A 17,674-nucleotide genomic window follows, 5' to 3' on the forward strand; every position below is an offset into this window, starting at 1 on the left:
GGGCCCCGTGACTCATGATTTTCCACAAATAAAAATAATTGACACTGCAAAGACCACCCAGTAAGAACGTACTGCGCTCTTGTTTCTCTTGAAAAAAGTCGCTGTGATATGGGGGCTTTCTTTTATTATTTGCTAGCTCTGGCAGCCTTTGCTGCAGTAGGAGTAGGTGAGTATTAGATAGTTGTAAGTTTCTTCGAACTCATTAACAATGTCTGCCGCATAGATTCTCAGTGCACAGAGAACTTGACTCGTGTTGTGTGGGGAGATGGCCCGTGGGAGGGCAACCTTCAGGTGTGCATTGGTGGGGTATGGGGCTGGATATGTCAGAATGGCTTTGGAACCCCTGATGCCCAAGTAGCTTGCAAGGAGTTAGGATACACAGCTCCAGGTTAGTGAGCTTCTTCTTCTCACTCACTTCATTAATGCTGCTGCTGCAGGAGCTTACTATCGTGTCTGGTCCTATTATGGTGTTGGTAATAACTCTGTACCTATACATCTGGATAGACTCAACTGTGTTGGGACTGAAACAAAGCTAATGCAATGCAGTCGATCAATTGGGATTGGACAAAGTAACTGTGGATACAACCAAATTGCTGGTGTAGCCTGTGCAAGTAAGTTCATTGTATTCTTTTCACTTTATTTTTTCAATTTTTTAAGGTGGTGGTACTTGCTCTAATGGAGCCATTCGTAAAATCAGAAATAGCAATGGGACTCCATATCGTGGAGGAGGTCGTGTTGAAGTGTGCAGTGGAGGAGTGTGGGGGTCGGTCTGTGATGATTATTTTGGCTGGGTTGATGCTAAAGTGGCCTGCGTTTCACTAGGATATAGTGGCAGCCGTAAGTACCATTGCTACTCTTGTTACTATTCAGTATTAATATTGTTGTTTTTGTTATTGCAGTTTTAGGCTATTCTTGTTGTGCCAGATATTACGGTCAAGGATATGGTAGTATTTTTCTTGATAACTTGCATTGTTCTGGAAACGAAGCTAGTCTCTTTTCATGCCCTCACAACGGAGTTGGTAACCACAACTGTGGTCACAATGAAGATTCTGGTATCCACTGCATAGGTAAATTTTATATTGAGCTCTTTAGCATGAATAATTATTAATTAATAATAGGAGTCTTTAAACCAAATACCTGTACTAATGGTGATGTAGCTCTTTGGCGTCCTAGTGATGGTCCAGAATATTACGGATTAGCCTTGTATTGTAAGAGCAACAGGTGGATTGGAGTCTGTGATGATAGCTTTACCTGCCACACTGCTAGACTCTTCTGCCAACAGTTAGGGTTTGCTGGAGCACTGTGTAAGTAACTGCATTTCTCTTTAATGATAATTTTTAATTTGCAATGATCAAGCTAACTGTCCAAAAATTGTACACTAAATTAATGATTGATCATTTTATAGTTACAAGATCAGAGGGCTACTGGGGCCTGTATTATTATCAAGGAGATGGTGTGGATCATTATGCCTGGTCCTGCAACTCTGGACACAAGTCTCTATCACAGTGCAGCTATTCTTATCATTCAAACTGTTATCATAATCATGATCAGTTTGGTATTGCTTGCTATCCTAATGTACAAGGTAAGCTTACATTAATATTCCTCCTTTATGCTTCCTCCATGATAGGGAGTCAGTGTACCAATGGTGATGTTCAATTGCAAGATGGCACAAACTCTACTAATGGCCGTGCAATGTATTGCTTTGAGGGCTACTGGACTCCTCTATGCTCAATTTCTGCTTCCACTGCATCAGCAATTTGCAAAACTCTTGGATTCACTTCACCTTGTAAGATAAAATAAACAATAATTTATTACTGATTACTTTCATCAGATGCTATTGTCTATACTGATGAGAGATTTGGTACAAGTGAGAGGAGAAGCGGATTGAATTATCTCAATTGTCCAGCTGGTGCTACCAACATTAGCTCTCAGTGCACTGCAGTCTACAAGACATGGAGTGGTGGCTGTTACATCAGTTATGGAAAGTGTGGCAAGGAGGCTGGTATACAATGCTTCAGTAAGAATAATACTCTGTGCTTTACTGATTATTTATGCTTATTGATATTGTATAGATGCATCACAGGACTGCACTGATGGCAGTGTTAGGTTAGTCAATGGTGTACTAGAGCAGGAAGGCAGAGTTGAAGTGTGCAGCTATGGACTGTGGGGGACAGTCTGTCAAGGTGACTGGAATGCTATTGATGCTTATATAGTCTGCAATCAACTTGGATACACTGGAACAGGTAAACCTACTAATAATGATGCTGTATGTATTATGTGCTTTCTTTGTTTTCTCCAGGACCTCTCTCATATTATAACTCAAAGTTTGGTGTTGCCAGTCATCTCCCTACAGTATACAATAATGTGAAGTGTGTTGGTTGGGAAAAATCCATTACTGAGTGCACAAAGAATGTATATCCTGCAGGATCTTGTTCTCAATCTCAGACTGCCAGTGTTGTATGCAAAGAAGGTATCCCTTTATTAATATTATTTTATATTTTTTGTTTATTATTATTATTAATTTTAACAAGGTTGCAGGGATGGTGAAGTCAGGCTTCTTGGAGGTGGTTTTGAGAATGAAGGAACAGTCCAGATCTGTTATGGTGGTCTCTGGGGTCTTGTGTCTGATAATCAATGGGACGTGAATGATGCCAATGTTGTATGCTATCAGCTTGGGTTTGGAGGAGGAAGTAGGTTACATAATGTGAAATTATTATCATCATTGTTATTATTGTTGTTATATTAATATTTTAGATGCATTGGCAATTCTTAATAATCAATATGGTAAACCCAACATGACCATTCACATCAGAAACGTGGCATGTCTTGGAAATGAAACCTTCCTTGACAACTGCACTAAGATAAAAAACTCACTGTCAAGTGGCTCATCACAACTAGCCAGCACCAGTGTGGCTGGGGTGGACTGTCTTTTTGATACTCCAACTGATCCTCCTTGTATCCAGAGACCTGTTCTTTATGATTCTTTTGGTTCTGAATGTACTAATGGATCTGTGAGACTGCAGGGTGGATCATCATCTGAGGGTAGAGTAGAGTACTGTCACAATGGCTATTGGTCACCATTCTGTAAGATGGACCCTATGGTAGCTAAAGTGGCTTGTATGCAATTGGGATTCACACAATATTCATGTAAGTATAGTCAAAAATGATTTAAATACTTATTTATTTATTTATTTATTTTAGGGGGTGCTATTCTAGAGGGTGGAGAGTTTGTTAGTGGAAGGAACATTAGTTTATTTGATAATATAACTTGCACTGGATCAGAGACTTCACTATCTCAATGTGCAGTTGCTGAAAACACTGACTGCACTCCTTTCTGTCGGTATAATCTTGGACTAAGGTGCTTCAATCCTGGCTCCTGTACTAATGGAGCACTGAGACTAGCTGATGGTGTCATTGATAATGAGGGAAGAGTAGAAGTGTGTGTTAATGGAGTATGGGGAGCTGTCTGTGATCAAGGATTTGATGTAACTGATGCTCATGTTGTATGCCAACAACTGGGTCACCCTGAACTAGGTATTAAATAATAATTATAACAATAGCAATTTTATATTTCTTTTATTTCAGAGCCTATTGTTTTTGCTAATTCTGCATTTGGTCCTGGTCAGTATCCAATAGTGTACAATGATGTGGCTTGTGGTGGATATGAGAATTCACTCAGTGACTGTAACAAGCAGACCTACACCGCCTGCTCTAGATACAACACTGCTGGAGTGCTTTGTGGATATGGTACCCAAAAATGACATTAAAATGATCTTTATTGAATATTTTTAGATTGTCGTGATGGTGATGTGCGTCTAGTTGGTGGTAGTGTGGCTAATGAAGGAACTGTTGAAATATGTTTTAATAATCTCTGGGGTACTGTCAATGAGGCTGGCTGGGGAGATGATGCAGCTGGCATACTTTGCTATCAATTAGGATTTGAAAAAGAAGGTACAAGAGCTGCCTCTTTATTTATTATTATCATCATCATTATTATTATTACAGGTAGTCAAGCTTCCTCTGATTTCCCCAAGCCATCACTGACAGTTCACTATGGTGACTTCTCCTGCACTGGGTCTGAGATGTCAATCACTGACTGTTCATATACAACATACTCACTGTATGAAGGGAAGTCTATTTCACAGCAGGCAACAGCAGTGGGTGGTGTTAGATGCAATCGTTGTTCAGTACCAGTTCCCCCCACTAATAATGATGGATGCTCTGATGGTGAGCTTAGACTGACTGGAGGTCAGGAAAGTGGAGTACAAGAAGGAAGACTGCAGTATTGTGTTCAGGGATCCTGGTCTGACTTCTGCTATCTTGGATCCAATGAAGCTAGTGTAGCATGTAGGCAGCTTGGATTTGCTGATATTGATGGTAAGAGTTTGCAGTTTTGCACCTTGAGCTAACGCCCACACACTCAATTAGCACCTTGAGCTAACGCCCACACACAATTACTACAGCTAACATAAATTAGTAATTATTATTCTTTATTTCTTATTATTATTATAGTATCTGTTGTCTTCACTGATGGAAGGTTTGGTAGTGGTGCTACTACTAGTCTCTTTACTCATTTCAATTGCTCTCAGGGTGTATCACAATTCCTTGAGTGTCAACTTGATTCATGTCCTTCAACATGTCCACAGGCACTAGGACTTAGGTGTTATGGTAAATATAGACTTCTTACAATTATTATTATATAAATATTACTAATTATTCACACAAACAGAGGAGACTAATTGTGCTGAAGGAGAGACAAGGCTAGTTGGAGGATCATTTGATACTGAAGGAAGAGTTGAAGTTTGTCATAAAGGAATTTGGGGCTCGGTCTGTGCCACTGGATTTGATACAACTGATGCTCATGTGGCTTGCAAGGAAGTTGGAGTGGGACCATCAGGTAAGAAATAGACTTACATACATATTGATATACTGGTAACTATAGCCCATGGTTTTTTTCCAAAAAATGACTTAAAAATCACTCCCAATTTTTATTACATTTTCTGATACATATTGATGTACTTATGCTATGTAGAAAGTTAGAGCCAATTCTGACTTCAATTTTCTGAGTTACGGCCATTTAAAAAAATGGGCCAAAATCTGAAAAATCCCTGTACTATAGCCCATGGTTATTTCCAAAAAATGGCTCTGGAATCACCCCCAATTTTTATTACTTTTTCTGATACATACTGGTGTACTTAATCATTGGAATCTATTTTCAGAGCCGATTGTGTACAATAATTCTTATTTTGGTGATGGAGATGTTGCTATTGTTCTGTCTGACCTTCAATGCAATGGATACGAGAGGAGTATTGTCGATTGTAATCCAAAGGAGTTTGGATCATTTGAATGTTCACGTAGTGCTGTAGTGGGCGTGAGGTGTCAAGACAGTAAGCAAACGAATAATTGTTGTTATTATTATTTATTTTATTATTTATATTTATTTATTTATTATTATTTTTAAGGGTGCTCAACTGGAGATGTTCAGTTGGTTAATGACAGAAACTTAACAAGTGAGGGGACAGTCCTTGTATGCTACGACAATACCTGGGGTCTCATTACGGACAATGACTGGGGCAAACAAAATGCTGATGTTGTCTGCAAGCAACTTTATTATACCAATGGTGAGTAATTCAAAATTATAACTATTACTACTAATAAACAATCATTTCTATAGGAGGTGAAGCTGTGCTTGGTTCATACTATGGCAAACCAAATAAAACAATCATTTACAATAACGTAGCCTGCACTGGGAGCGAGTCCAGTATTGTTGATTGTACCAATGACCCATTGTCAGTTGATGATGCAAGGGCTATATTTGCAAGTGTCAATGTTGCTGGTGTGAGATGTGCAATGAATACCACGTCACCTCCAACCGATCTGCTGTCAGGAAGTGTATCTTCTACCAGTGCTTCTGTTGGTTTAGCCATTGCTCTCATTATACTGATAGCATCAATCGTGATCACAGTCATGTAAGTACAATATGGTCTTTATTATTATTATTATTTATATTTTATTGTAGTTTGATTATTTATGTCCTCTTTAAGAAGAGCAGGGTGGGTAAATCCACTGTGATGAGACAGTCTAGAGTGATGATGTCTGGTGTTGAGAATCCTGGTGCTGGTCTAGAAGATGATGATGATGAGTTCAATACTGCAGAAAAGGAAGCATACCTGAGAGAGTTCAAATAAACTTTTATATACACATAGTATATATACATCCACACACATATATATGCATAGTAGATCAAGCTATAGCTGCTGCCATTTATAACGATTATTGTTTTTTATGAGCTATTTTTATATTTATTACTTTTATTGTTATATAATAATATGATTGGTCATGAGGTTGTCAGGGCTGGTTATTCATAGAGATGTTATTGTTCAGTACTGGCTGCATGCTAAACATGTGCAGAATACTTATGAATATCTTTAATGATAACACTGCTCATGAATAAAGGACTGCAAAGTAGGGTGGAGTCTTTATAATAATAAAAAATTATTTTTAACAGGAAACAATAATAATAATAACAGCTGTGTGCTTAAAAAATGCTGCAATAGTATTAAAAGGTATGATGCATGAGGTATAAAAACAAAATTCTAAATAAAGAATGTTATATTTTGCTATATAATTTAAACTAATTATAAGGATTTTTACATTTCAGAGACCTCAACTGTTCGAGCTATTGCTTCTCTTCCTGGGCCTCTCATTTGGAAGTCTGTTCGTTCATGAGGGACTCGTATTGACTTCATCGTTTTCCTTCTTTCTCTCAATTCCCTCAGCTCCTCTTCGATTTCTTTTTGACGCAAAACCAAACTCTTGAATTTCTTTCTGAGAGTTATACCAGACTTGTACTGATCCCAGAGCTTGTAGCAAAAAGCAACTACATGCAAGAAATAAATAAATATGCTATTTGATAGATGAGTTCATATCTTACTTAGTAATGCAATAATTAATACGATTATTAGTACACTGACTCCAAAAGCAACTGATAGCCCAATGATGACAGCTTCACGAAGTGCTGTAAAAATTATAAATAGAATTAATAAAAAGATTAATGATAACACTTACAAAATAAATCTTCAGTCGTAGCAAACATGATAAAAGAAGGTCCAAGGACACTAGTCCTCTCACTTTCTTTATAATATACAACTACAGTTGCATTATAATCAGTAGTAGACAGTAGATCACTCAATGTGATGGATACTGAGGCACTGTTGTTTGGATAAGATACAGTTCTAGTGTAACCAAATGAAGGTTCATTGCGATAGGTAACAGTAACATTCTCTACTGATGACCTAAGACATTCTGTTATAGTAACAGAGAGTGTTACTGAATCTCCATCCACTGCTCTAGTAGACACAGTTAATGTCAATGGAGTACCTCCTAAAAGAAAGAGAGAGGAGATAAGAATGTCCCATGAGGATTATCTTACTAAAAATCTCTGAATCAGATCTGTCACTAGAATCAACATCATTTACTGCACTCACAGTAACTGCTGATGCACCACAAGATGGTACAGTAAGTGTACTATTACTTACTGAACCATCAACTGTATAAACAGTCCTTATAACTCCAGATACTATTATAGTATGACTAGTGACTGGAGACTGTAGGCAATCTGTCATTACACCAGGCTAAAGATATAAAGTCATAGATATTAATGGTAGAATGAAATAGCTAACCTCCCATCTAACGGATATAGTGGCAATTGATGCATTACTGCGATCAGAAAGAAGGTCTAATCCTTGCAGTGTTGGTACAGAAGGCTCTAAACATTGATCAGTAAATAATAGCAATCAAATACATTATTATTAATGACTAACTTTGTCTAATAATGGTCCTTTGAAATGACACTGGATTACTACTACCAGCACAGTTAACTGAAACCACTGATAAGGTATATAGTTCATTACTGGTCAGTCCTGTTAAACTGGTATTGAATCCATTAACAATGTAGTCCATTTGAGTATTTTGAGCAGTTACGGACACTAAATAATGATCCAGTTGTGGTGTGTCAATTGAATTGATAGTATCAGTCCAATTTAATGAAATACTTTCATAGCAAACCTCTGACACATTGACTGATGATACTGGAACAGGAGGACCTGCCAATTAATAAATAATACTCATAACTCATTTGGAATCATCTAATATAGTAAAATACATGCATTAAAATTGTAATAGAAATGGTAAAATCTCTTCTTTTCATTTTTGGTAAAATTTGAAGTCCCTGTACTAGGAACTTTGTCCTAATTTTGGAGCAACTTTATATTTGTTGTGAATTTACATTAGATTAGTTTGTTGTGATTCTTTGAAATAAGTTGTCCAAATGAATACTGTTTATTTAACTAAACACTGATGCAACAATGTGATACTTTTGCCTTTTAAGTCCAACTTTTGTAAACATGATATAACTTATTACTGTGACCCTTCACCACTATACATTACTAACTCTCACCCTCTCTCCTCTCTTTTATTTAGATAAAGCAGTGATCAGCGACAGATAAAGATAATAAAAGATAAATCTTACTTCTAACGGCAACTTCTATTGCAGAACTAAGTCTATTAAGTCCATTTGTGACATTAGTGTGACAAGACAGTGTGAAATTAGTAACAGGAGAACTGATGGTTGCAGTTGATTCAATTTCCAGTGACAATATGGTTACATTAGTAACTACTAGTTCAAAGTCTCCTAAGGTTTTCATCTCTCCAAAGCTAGTCAGAGAAATGCTTTGTCCATCGTCCAGTTCCCAGACCAATATACCAGTAGTGGAGCGGCAACTAAAGGTAATGGGGTCATTAGGACATATTGTTATATTACTGGAATTACTAGTGACATTCTGTATCATATAAACTATAAAATAAGAAAAAATAACAAATAATACTAATTGATGCTTTAATGCTTCTACTTACCTTGTGGATCAACTGGTTTAATAATTATATCAATGGTTTCAATGTTACCATCATTATCACTACAAGTTAATGAAGTATTGGATGAAGAAACTGCTGTTGCTGTTGACGATATTGATGATTCATTGATATTTAAAAGCATCAAACTAAAATCACCAAGTGTAGCAGCTTGCTGAGAACCATTGTTGATAACTGAACTACCACCATCACCTATCCACTGTATAAAGCCAGAACCAGTAATTACACATGTTATCTGTATTGTAATCCCAGGGAAAACGGTAATGCTGTCTTCTACAGTATTAGTGACATTCTGTGTAAGGATTACTAGAAAATAGAGGGAGGAGAGAAGACAAAAGCAAGTTAGCTTCAGATTTAAATAATAGATTTTCCATTAGCAAATACAATTTATGCATCATTTCATACCTATACAGCTGTCACTGCAGCTAGATCATGCATGCAAAGAATGTGTCTACTACTACTGACTACTCTACTCCCAGACCCTTTAAGATACCTGTTGGACTGACAATAGCAACAAAACAAGAGAGAAATAGCAACAGGAGGACACGAGAGAATGATAAGATCCTCATAGCTGAGGAGCTCAGGAACTAGATCAAGAGACAGAGAGGAAGAAGGACAGTGTTTTCTTGAGTACAAAGTTCAAGTTCATTGTAAATTTGTAAACACCCTTTTCTGAGTCAGCAAGTGCGCTAATTAGCTTTTTGTGGGAGCGGCTTGTAGAAATTGACATCATTCATTGGATCTAATCATGTTTTATTCTCTCTCTGGCTCTGCTCTTTTTTTCTTCCTCTGTCTTGCTTGTCTGTCCAGTACAGTAACTGGAGCAGGTAAATTATACTTGAATGTTTTATATTATTCAGCTCTCCATTTCTTTTCCCTGTGTTCTCCTCCACTGCAGTAACCCTTGTTAAGGAATATGATGACTATGCTTGTCCTAATACTAACGCAGTGATTACATGTACAACTGATACTGGCCAGCTAGTGTGGACCTCAGGAAGCAATCAAGCCTACAGCACAAGCAGTAATCTCAATGTAGCTCACTCGGTGGGAGACTTCACTGTAAGACTGATCTCAAAATCAGGGAACACACTGGTATCTACTGCAGTTATAAATGCAACGAGCTCTAATAATGGATCGACTGTTATTTGTGAGGATAGCTTTTCTGCTGGGGGGATGACTGATACTGCTGTTGTTTTACTAGCTAGTAAGTTAATGATAATAAATTGAAGGGGTTTTATACGCTTGGTCCTCATGGATTGAATCATTTAAAAGATACTGAAAGCATTAGCATTGTACAGCTATCTAGTTTGTAGAATTACAGCCTATATATATATATATATATATATATATATATATACGTGCCTAAAAACCCACATCAGCGGAAACTTTAATGCGTAGATGATTTAGCCTAAACCCAAACTTTCAGTCATTAGTCCCTCCATATGATCTATGATGATTTATCAAAGTGTTACCTTTATTTGTAATAACTTGACTGCCTTCTGATCTAATCTGTTACTATCTCTGATCTCTCCCCATATAGCAATTCCTAGTCTACCACTGAATTTCATTAATACTACTACAACATATGATACTGTTGTATTGAACTGGACTACCCCTACATCATTGGGAGGTGTACCAATAGGTCAGTACAGGGTCACAATATCACCATCACTTCAATCATCTTGTCCTGGGCAGTGTATGACTACCGGTAATAACACTGAATCTCTTACCATTACTAATCTACAATATGGTGTTACATACACGATCACTGTTGCTGCTAGTAATTGTGCTGGGATAGGACAATCTCAGACTCTTAATGTCACCATTACTGCAATAGGTAAGTGTTTAGATTATCTAATGTACTGTCACCTTCGCTTACATTGGCCCCAAGAAAAACAAAAATTCTGTGAAGTAGTTGTTATTCATTGGAGGCCAGTTATAGTTTTTAGAACTGCTGACTTTCATCAGTTCTATATTCTGTTTTCATTGTTCTTAAAAGTGAAGCATAAACAGACCAAGTTTAAAAAACACTACTTTGTTTATTATTATTATTCCAAATGTTTTGATGTTACTATACCTTGTAAGGTGAGAAACAATTAAGTTTATTTATTTAAATTAGAACCTAACCCACCCATTAACTTGGAAGCATGCATGTCTTCAATTCGAGAAGTCAAAGTTACATGGACAGTAAGTTAACTATTATTATTATTATTGTCATCATTATTATCATCATTTTTAGTGTCCATCATCAATGAATATCCAAAGTCCTCCAATCACTAACTATACAGTTACTTTGACTTCACCAGGGCTACAGACTGATACACAATACATACCTCACATTGGCTGTAATCATCCCTATTCACTTACTAGACCAGTTCAAAGTGGATCTCACTTATACACAGTATCAGTCACAGCTACTAACAGTGTGGGCGAAAGTACTAACAACCCATACACTAATATATGTAAGTTATTATTTAATTGCTTATCAATGTTTTGCTATTTCAAAACTGCCTTATATGTACCTGCATGTACATACATGTCTTGTAGTAACAGCTTTATAAATATGTAAAGCATTTGTCAAGTAGTAAATGATGCGTAATCATGCAATTCATTCATATGTGACATGGGCACACTTCCTGTACTATAATATTCTATCTATCATTATTATTATTATTATTATTTTAATTTACCTCAAACTTCCTTTTCAGTTACTACCCCTAACATAAGTGCTGATTCATCTCTGGTTACCACGACAATGGCCCTGATGAGTATAAACATGTCGTGGGCAGTATGCCAAGGGATTCCAGCTCAATTTGAAGTGGGTTACTCACTAGATAGCCAATCAGATTCAAGCTCAATATCAGTGACACTGCCTCTTATTGATACATTGTTTATACCACTGAATGGGCTCAATCCTAACTCTTACTATCGCTCAGAAGTACAGCTAAATGTTGGAGGAGACTTTCCAGTAGTTGATGGACCGTCTTTTACTACAAACAAAGAACCCACTCCTAATCAATGTGAGCTGAATATTTAGATGCTACTAGCCCACCCTAAATAATAATAGTGTTTATTACTCAAGCGTTTTGTTTCTTTTGCTAAATTATAATTGAATTACCAGAATTTAATGCTTATTATACATATTTATAGGTAGCTCATTACTTTATACGGTAACAGAAACAGCATTAGCAACTCCTGGTAGTAGTACTACTGGTGACACTTCAAGACAATGTAAGTATTATGATAATTAATGCCATCATGTCTTCTTCATATCACTAGGTGCTAATGAGAGTAATCTATACCTTGGTATTGGTGTCCTTGCTGCAGTGGCAGCCATTGCAATCATTATTGTAATACTGGTTGCTTGTGTGCTGATTGTAAAATTAAGAAATAAAAAGAACCAAGTACCAGTAGGAGATAGAGATTTACAAAGACTCCACACTGATTCATATTCTCATCTTAGCACGTTTACAAGCTCCGAGTCCAAATTACTGTCCAGTTCTCCTCAACCAACAGGTGTTGTCCCCGACTCTCCTTGGAACACAATGACAATGATGACTCCTAATGATTCTTATGGACAAAGACCCCCACAGCCTCTTCCTAATGAAGGAGTTTCAGAATATGCAGAAATACCAAGCTACCACATGCCACCTCATAGTGACATCACTAATAATCCAACTTATACTCAAGTTGATCTAAATCAAGTTGAACCCAATAAAGCTAATGATGAATATCCTCCTAGTGATAAAGAGAGAATGTCCCCTCCTCCAAGTGGACAGGTTGATAATCCTGCCTATGGTATGGCAGGTAACCCAGCTCCTTACATAAAACCAGTCAATAGATACGCTGAGAGTCCAATAGCTGACGAGCCTAGTGACGAATATATTTAACTAGTTTATGGCGTGTGTATGTGGTACGTCGATCGTTTTGTGAGTGAAAACTTAATTTCTTTTTTGTTTTATTTTTATAAAAATACATATTACAATTAATAAATTATTGAGGAGTCTCATTAACACGTGACAAAATATAACTGTAATAATTATTCAGGGCAAGATTGTCCAACCACATCTCTTTGGCATCTAAACCATCAACAGGTTTAAAATTTGATGTTAGCTTTTGCAACTTATTCTCAGCTAAAGAGCAAGATTCAATATCTAATGTCTCCATTAAAGATTTCAAAGCAACAGAGATGTGCATTAACAGTTGTGCTGGTTCAATGTACGAGTTAGATCTGTCTTCCTCAAAGAGAAGTGAACTGACAGAACTAGTAGGAATAGGGGTAGACTCAGGAGAGGGAGAAGAATCAAAATCCAAAGATGAGAGAGAGAGTAATAGTGAAAACGAGGTCAGAGGATCGTAAAGTGTAGCAATAAAGTCAATCAATGATTTGATGCATAATTGCTGGCACATTACGAGCTTTGATGAGTCACCATCACCTAAAAATAACAATAATTTAGCAGTTTCTCTAATAATATCATTCTTATTACTTTTAATGATATTCTGTTGTACAGTGACTGTCATTGCTGATCTTACTTCAGCCTCAACATCATGCAATAATATAAAGACCATTCTCCAATACAGTACTGAAGAGGACTCTATATTGTGCAAAACTGTCCATTTCTGTCCTAACACTTTTGCTACTTCAATTCTGATATCAACAGGTGAACTATCATTGCAATAGCTAAATAAACACTCCAACAATGTAGGAAGAGAATCACTAATAGATGAATACAGCAAGTGTTTCAATGCAGTATTGAACCAACTGATAATGGAGACTTTAACGTCCTCTCTAAAAAATAATAAGAATATAATGTTAATTTTCTCTATCTCTTACCGTAGTGGCTCATTAATTAGCTTTGAAATTCTCTTTTTAAAGAAATCAGGCCAGCTAATATCAAGATGCTTGTTTCCTTCATCTTTATACCAGTCCACAGGCAAGCATGATAAAAGATGATAACTCTATACAAGAAAGGTATCAAAAAGACTAATATGACTATTATCTTACAAAATGATTATCATTATTAGTCTCTTCAATGGCCTCTGATACAATACTTGTGATTTCTTCATTGCTTAACTTGTCATTGAGTAATCCTTCTCTTATGGACAAGTACATGTTCTCTGCAAAGGGGTGCAGTTTCCATGACAACAGCGCTACTTTAAGAGGTGACAACAGATCTTCTCGACTACCAAAGTACTCCTGAAAGACGGAAATATAAGAATACTGATAATTAGAGAACTGGAGTAATATCGAATTGTTATTTTTGTTGTCGTTCAAAGCCAAATCGTCCTGACAGATTTTGATCAGTAGAATCAAGGAATCAATGATATGAGATGATAAATGATCCGTTAATGCAGCAGAATCAGTCTGAGATCTTAAGCCAGTGAGACAGAGTGTGATACAGTGAATGAATAAACCACGGGTTATTAAACATTTATTAATCCTACAAAAAAGAAAAAATTATTTAAAAATAGAATAAATATTTACCTTTTTCCTATCCATAGTTTCTCTAATAATCCTTTAATTATATTTTTAATTAATGAAACACTAATTAAACCAGCGTTGGCCCCATCAGGCCCTAACAGAACTGATATACTCAGTAACGAACCATGTAACAGGTTCTGGTTACTAAATATAAGTTTAGCTATAATGTCATTGACCACACCCACTACACTGGATGGAGACAAAGTAGGAAGGAGAGCCTGAGATGCTAAAACACGACATTTCCACACTGGGGATCCAGCTGCCCTAATAATAATAATAATAATAATAATAATAATAATAATAATAATAATAATAATAATAATAATAATAATAATAATAATAATAATAATAATAATAATAAGTATGATAATTACTTCAATATGTATGGCTGGAATGGTACCAGTGATATTTGAGGATTATCATCAAAAAATTGTGATGGAAACAATCGAGAAAGGATCAGCAAAACTGGAAACAAACTTAAAAAAAAAAAAAACAATAATTAAAGTATGTTAAACTTACCGGTCTCCTTCAGTAAGGTCCAGCCTATTAACGGAAACTTTCAATTTTGCGAGCAAAAACTCGTGGAGCGACAGAAAACGTGTGAAAAACTCTCTAGTACTCATTTTATTCTCGTCCTGGCCCCTCATGACGCCAAAGACACGTGACACTAAAGCACTGAGCAACAAAGTGCAGGAATTACGAACCTAAACAAGAAGAGATAGTGAATGGACTAGTAAGATGATAACTCTTACTGGCCATGATTTAGAGCTAAATCCCTCCAGAGCAATCATTAATGAAGGAGCAATGAAAGGGACAACAGCTTCGCTTAATTTTGATTCTCTTATTAGACCTCTTAGTATATTAATGGAGTGGATAGCAGCTGTTTGATCGGCCTAATGGAAGGAATAATGATATAATGATAATAATAATAATAATAATAATAATAATAATAATAATAATAATAATAATAATAAGTAATAACCTCTGTATTATTCTCTTCATTAGAAGTGCCCCCTGATGCTATTTTCAATAAAACTGTCATTAATTCTTTGAGTCCTTTATTACAGTTAACTTTTGGCTCTGTCGTCACAATAGCCTAGAAGGAGAAATGGGTGTGGTCATAAAATAATCATTAACTCTAACAATTAGTGTTTGGAATCAGCTCAAACTTTCTACACAACATAAGTACATGTATATGCATCAGAAAATGTAATAAAAATTGACAATTCTCTCCTTTTCATTTTTGGCAAAATTTGGCCCGAGACCATGTACTATAGTACAGGGAATTTTAACTGATTTTGGAGTAACTTTAAAAATTCGTAAAAAATCCAATTTTGATTGGAATCAGTTCAAACTTTCTACACAACATAAGTACATGTATATGCATCAGAAAATGTAATAAAAATGGAGAATTCTCTCCTAGTCATTTTTGGCAAAATTTGGCCAATGACCCTATACTATAATAGTACAGGGACTTTGAGCCAATTTTTGAGCAACTTAAAAATATTGACTATTAATTTACCAGACAATAGTAGGGAAGTCCAGCGCTTCTCCTGGTCTGTGTTAGTGATTGTAAAGATGAGAGATCAATGAGATCTTCAATCCACTGAACTGGTCTTGATGAGAGAGACGGAAGAGAAGAGTTCCATAAATACTCACACAATGAACTAAATCCAACATAAGCCATTTCAAAAGCACCACGATGTCTAGCCTCCGTCAACTGCTGTATCAACACTGAGCTGATTGAATCAACCTGTATCAATAAGAAATCAGTGTTAGTATCAATATCAGTGATCAAACACCCACACGGTTAATTACTTGTTCAATTGATAGGAGTCCTCCAATGGAAACAGCAGCTGTTCCTTTTCTCTTTTTCTTTCCCTCTCCCTCCTCCTCTCCTGATCTTTTTTGGTTGATTAAAGTTGTGAATATTTGAATAACCTCCTTCATGCAATGCCAGCAACATAACAGGACTGATTGAGAGTTTCCATGACAACTAGCTCCACCCTAAAAACACAAGGATTAATATTAAAGAATCCATCTCTCTCTCTCTCACGTCTGTTTCTTGTTCTTCGTTTGGTATGAAACCCTCAGGACTGCTGTTACATACCACTGGAGAAACCAGTGCACTAATGGCAGTACAAGTCATTAATAGTTTATTAATAACTACATGACACTCCTCCAAGTCACGGGGTGACAGACCGCCCACACTAATTAATAAAAATATTAAAATTATTAATAATAGAATATACTCACTTTATTAATTTCAATATTCCATTAATTGATTGCAATACTCCATACATCGGAGCATTTAAAGAGCCTGTTACTAAGCTCCGCCTACATTGGGTCATGTGATCCTCCAGAACACTCAATAGAGATTCTATCAAAGTCAGTGAAGGGGGAAGACCCCTAGCAGGGGTTCCAGTAATCAGTGTGAAATTATATGCGAGTTGTGTTGGGTGAATGGTCAGTAATAGTGACATTAAATGACACCCAGTGGAGCAATTGTTGTATTTTGGACTCGTGATTAATTTATGGCAAAAATCCGAGAGATATTTTATATCGAAATCACTGAACTATGAGAGAAAAATATTAAATAAAACATATTAATCTCACCATTTCTTTTTTGTTATTAAATATTTTCATTAATTCAATTGCTATTATTCTGTTGGACTCAAAAGTGTCCCATAGCACGTACACCAGACCCCTTGCCAACTGATCTGGAACCAGTGTTGAAAATTCAAACTGGGTCACCGAAGGGTTCCTGTACAGGTCACTCATTAGGAGTAAAATTGATAAAGAGAAATAACGTCTTTGAAAACTATCAAATGGATGAGCAAGATTATTAAAACAAAGCGTTAATAATTGATGCAAAAAATCCTAAAAATAATAAATAAATATTACAATTATTATAATAATTAACTTACTTTGTATTTATTTATTGATTTGTTTACGTCAATTGTTTGCTTGCTTTTCTCTTTTTCTTTCACAAGACGATAAACACCATCATTAATCCGAAGAAATAACTTAAAAAGTAGACTTGATAATATACCTATCTCTCCCTCCCTCTCTCTCTACCTTTTACAAACCAGCCAGTACTTGTTCCCTTAGCGAGAGAGACTGGGAGTTCATGTGGTATTGTAAGGTCTCAAGGAGCACCTGCAACTGATAGACAGGTGGTAGGCTAGTCATGGACTTGCTCTCACAAATAACTCTAAAAGCAAGTGAAATCGACTGAAGAGACAAACAGAAATTAGTTAAACA

At 36.2% G+C, this 17,674-nt stretch overlaps 5 protein-coding genes across 5 annotated transcripts in view; 2 read left to right on the forward strand and 3 right to left on the reverse strand.

Moving 5' to 3' along the window:
- Positions 1-52: 52 nt before the first annotated feature.
- Positions 53-6,305, forward strand: LOC105313440 (deleted in malignant brain tumors 1 protein-like). Its single transcript, XM_011406878.2, has 23 exons — positions 53-166; positions 224-388; positions 438-611; positions 658-837; positions 900-1,067; positions 1,119-1,304; positions 1,406-1,582; positions 1,628-1,786; positions 1,832-2,017; positions 2,073-2,243; positions 2,300-2,470; positions 2,532-2,690; positions 2,755-3,147; positions 3,202-3,534; positions 3,586-3,747; positions 3,793-3,951; positions 4,006-4,377; positions 4,513-4,668; positions 4,730-4,897; positions 5,220-5,387; positions 5,463-5,621; positions 5,675-5,969; positions 6,020-6,305. Exons 1-23 carry the CDS (start codon positions 109-111, stop codon positions 6,186-6,188), a joined length of 4,488 nt encoding a protein of 1,495 aa, XP_011405180.1. The 5' UTR covers positions 53-108; the 3' UTR covers positions 6,189-6,305.
- A 173-nt stretch (positions 6,306-6,478) lies between these two features.
- LOC109583454 (uncharacterized) lies at positions 6,479-9,503 on the reverse strand. The gene is made up of 9 exons (XM_019998811.1): positions 9,422-9,503; positions 8,914-9,234; positions 8,531-8,854; positions 7,824-8,105; positions 7,683-7,768; positions 7,433-7,634; positions 7,069-7,383; positions 6,935-7,018; positions 6,479-6,880 (listed from the first exon to the last, which is right to left on the reverse strand). The coding sequence occupies exons 1-9, from the start codon at positions 9,495-9,497 to the stop codon at positions 6,651-6,653; spliced, it is 1,920 nt and encodes a 639-aa protein (XP_019854370.1). The 5' UTR covers positions 9,498-9,503; the 3' UTR covers positions 6,479-6,650.
- A 173-nt stretch (positions 9,504-9,676) lies between these two features.
- LOC109583458 (uncharacterized) lies at positions 9,677-12,868 on the forward strand. Its single transcript, XM_019998824.1, has 8 exons — positions 9,677-9,755; positions 9,827-10,132; positions 10,469-10,765; positions 11,048-11,115; positions 11,168-11,390; positions 11,637-11,948; positions 12,079-12,159; positions 12,208-12,868. The coding sequence occupies exons 1-8, from the start codon at positions 9,677-9,679 to the stop codon at positions 12,816-12,818; spliced, it is 1,977 nt and encodes a 658-aa protein (XP_019854383.1). The 3' UTR covers positions 12,819-12,868.
- Positions 12,869-12,895: 27 nt separating this feature from the next.
- On the reverse strand, positions 12,896-17,284 carry LOC100634819 (thyroid adenoma-associated protein homolog). The gene is made up of 14 exons (XM_019998818.1): positions 17,027-17,284; positions 16,667-16,986; positions 16,467-16,620; positions 16,229-16,417; positions 15,933-16,163; positions 15,393-15,506; positions 15,163-15,303; positions 14,930-15,114; positions 14,785-14,886; positions 14,414-14,674; positions 13,934-14,369; positions 13,763-13,887; positions 13,416-13,717; positions 12,896-13,364 (listed from the first exon to the last, which is right to left on the reverse strand). The coding sequence occupies exons 1-14, from the start codon at positions 17,189-17,191 to the stop codon at positions 12,922-12,924; spliced, it is 3,168 nt and encodes a 1,055-aa protein (XP_019854377.1). The 5' UTR covers positions 17,192-17,284; the 3' UTR covers positions 12,896-12,921.
- A 207-nt stretch (positions 17,285-17,491) lies between these two features.
- The window catches only part of LOC109583452 (thyroid adenoma-associated protein homolog), a 3,651-nt gene continuing 3,468 nt past the window's right edge, over positions 17,492-17,674 (reverse strand). Inside the window, exon 15 of the mRNA XM_019998808.1 lies at positions 17,492-17,644. Coding sequence (XP_019854367.1) covers positions 17,492-17,644 — 153 coding nt within the window. The remainder of the gene's footprint in view (positions 17,645-17,674) is intronic.

Source organism: Amphimedon queenslandica, unplaced genomic scaffold (assembly GCF_000090795.2).
Source record: "Amphimedon queenslandica unplaced genomic scaffold, v1.1 AMPQUscaffold_13304, whole genome shotgun sequence".
Lineage (NCBI taxonomy): Eukaryota > Metazoa > Porifera > Demospongiae > Haplosclerida > Niphatidae > Amphimedon > Amphimedon queenslandica.

Coding starts and splice junctions, on each gene's coding strand:
- LOC105313440 (XM_011406878.2), top strand. CDS start 109: ATGGGGGCTTTCTTTTATTATTTGCTAGCTCTGGCAGCCTTTGCTGCA. Junction 389..437: donor GTTAGGATACACAGCTCCAG/GTTAGTGAGCTT, acceptor CTGCTGCTGCAG/GAGCTTACTATCGTGTCTGG. Junction 3,535..3,585: donor ACTGGGTCACCCTGAACTAG/GTATTAAATAAT, acceptor CTTTTATTTCAG/AGCCTATTGTTTTTGCTAAT.
- LOC109583454 (XM_019998811.1), bottom strand. CDS start 9,497: ATGAGGATCTTATCATTCTCTCGTGTCCTCCTGTTGCTATTTCTCTCT. Junction 7,769..7,823: donor AAGGACCATTATTAGACAAA/GTTAGTCATTAA, acceptor ATCAATGTTTAG/AGCCTTCTGTACCAACACTG. Junction 7,384..7,432: donor ATCTGATTCAGAGATTTTTA/GTAAGATAATCC, acceptor TCTTTCTTTTAG/GAGGTACTCCATTGACATTA.
- LOC109583458 (XM_019998824.1), top strand. CDS start 9,677: ATGTTTTATTCTCTCTCTGGCTCTGCTCTTTTTTTCTTCCTCTGTCTT. Junction 10,133..10,468: donor TGCTGTTGTTTTACTAGCTA/GTAAGTTAATGA, acceptor CTCCCCATATAG/CAATTCCTAGTCTACCACTG. Junction 11,116..11,167: donor AAGTCAAAGTTACATGGACA/GTAAGTTAACTA, acceptor CATCATTTTTAG/TGTCCATCATCAATGAATAT.
- LOC100634819 (XM_019998818.1), bottom strand. CDS start 17,191: ATGAGTGACCTGTACAGGAACCCTTCGGTGACCCAGTTTGAATTTTCA. Junction 16,987..17,026: donor TTAATAACAAAAAAGAAATG/GTGAGATTAATA, acceptor TTTCTCTCATAG/TTCAGTGATTTCGATATAAA. Junction 15,507..15,932: donor GACTTCCCTACTATTGTCTG/GTAAATTAATAG, acceptor TTCTCCTTCTAG/GCTATTGTGACGACAGAGCC.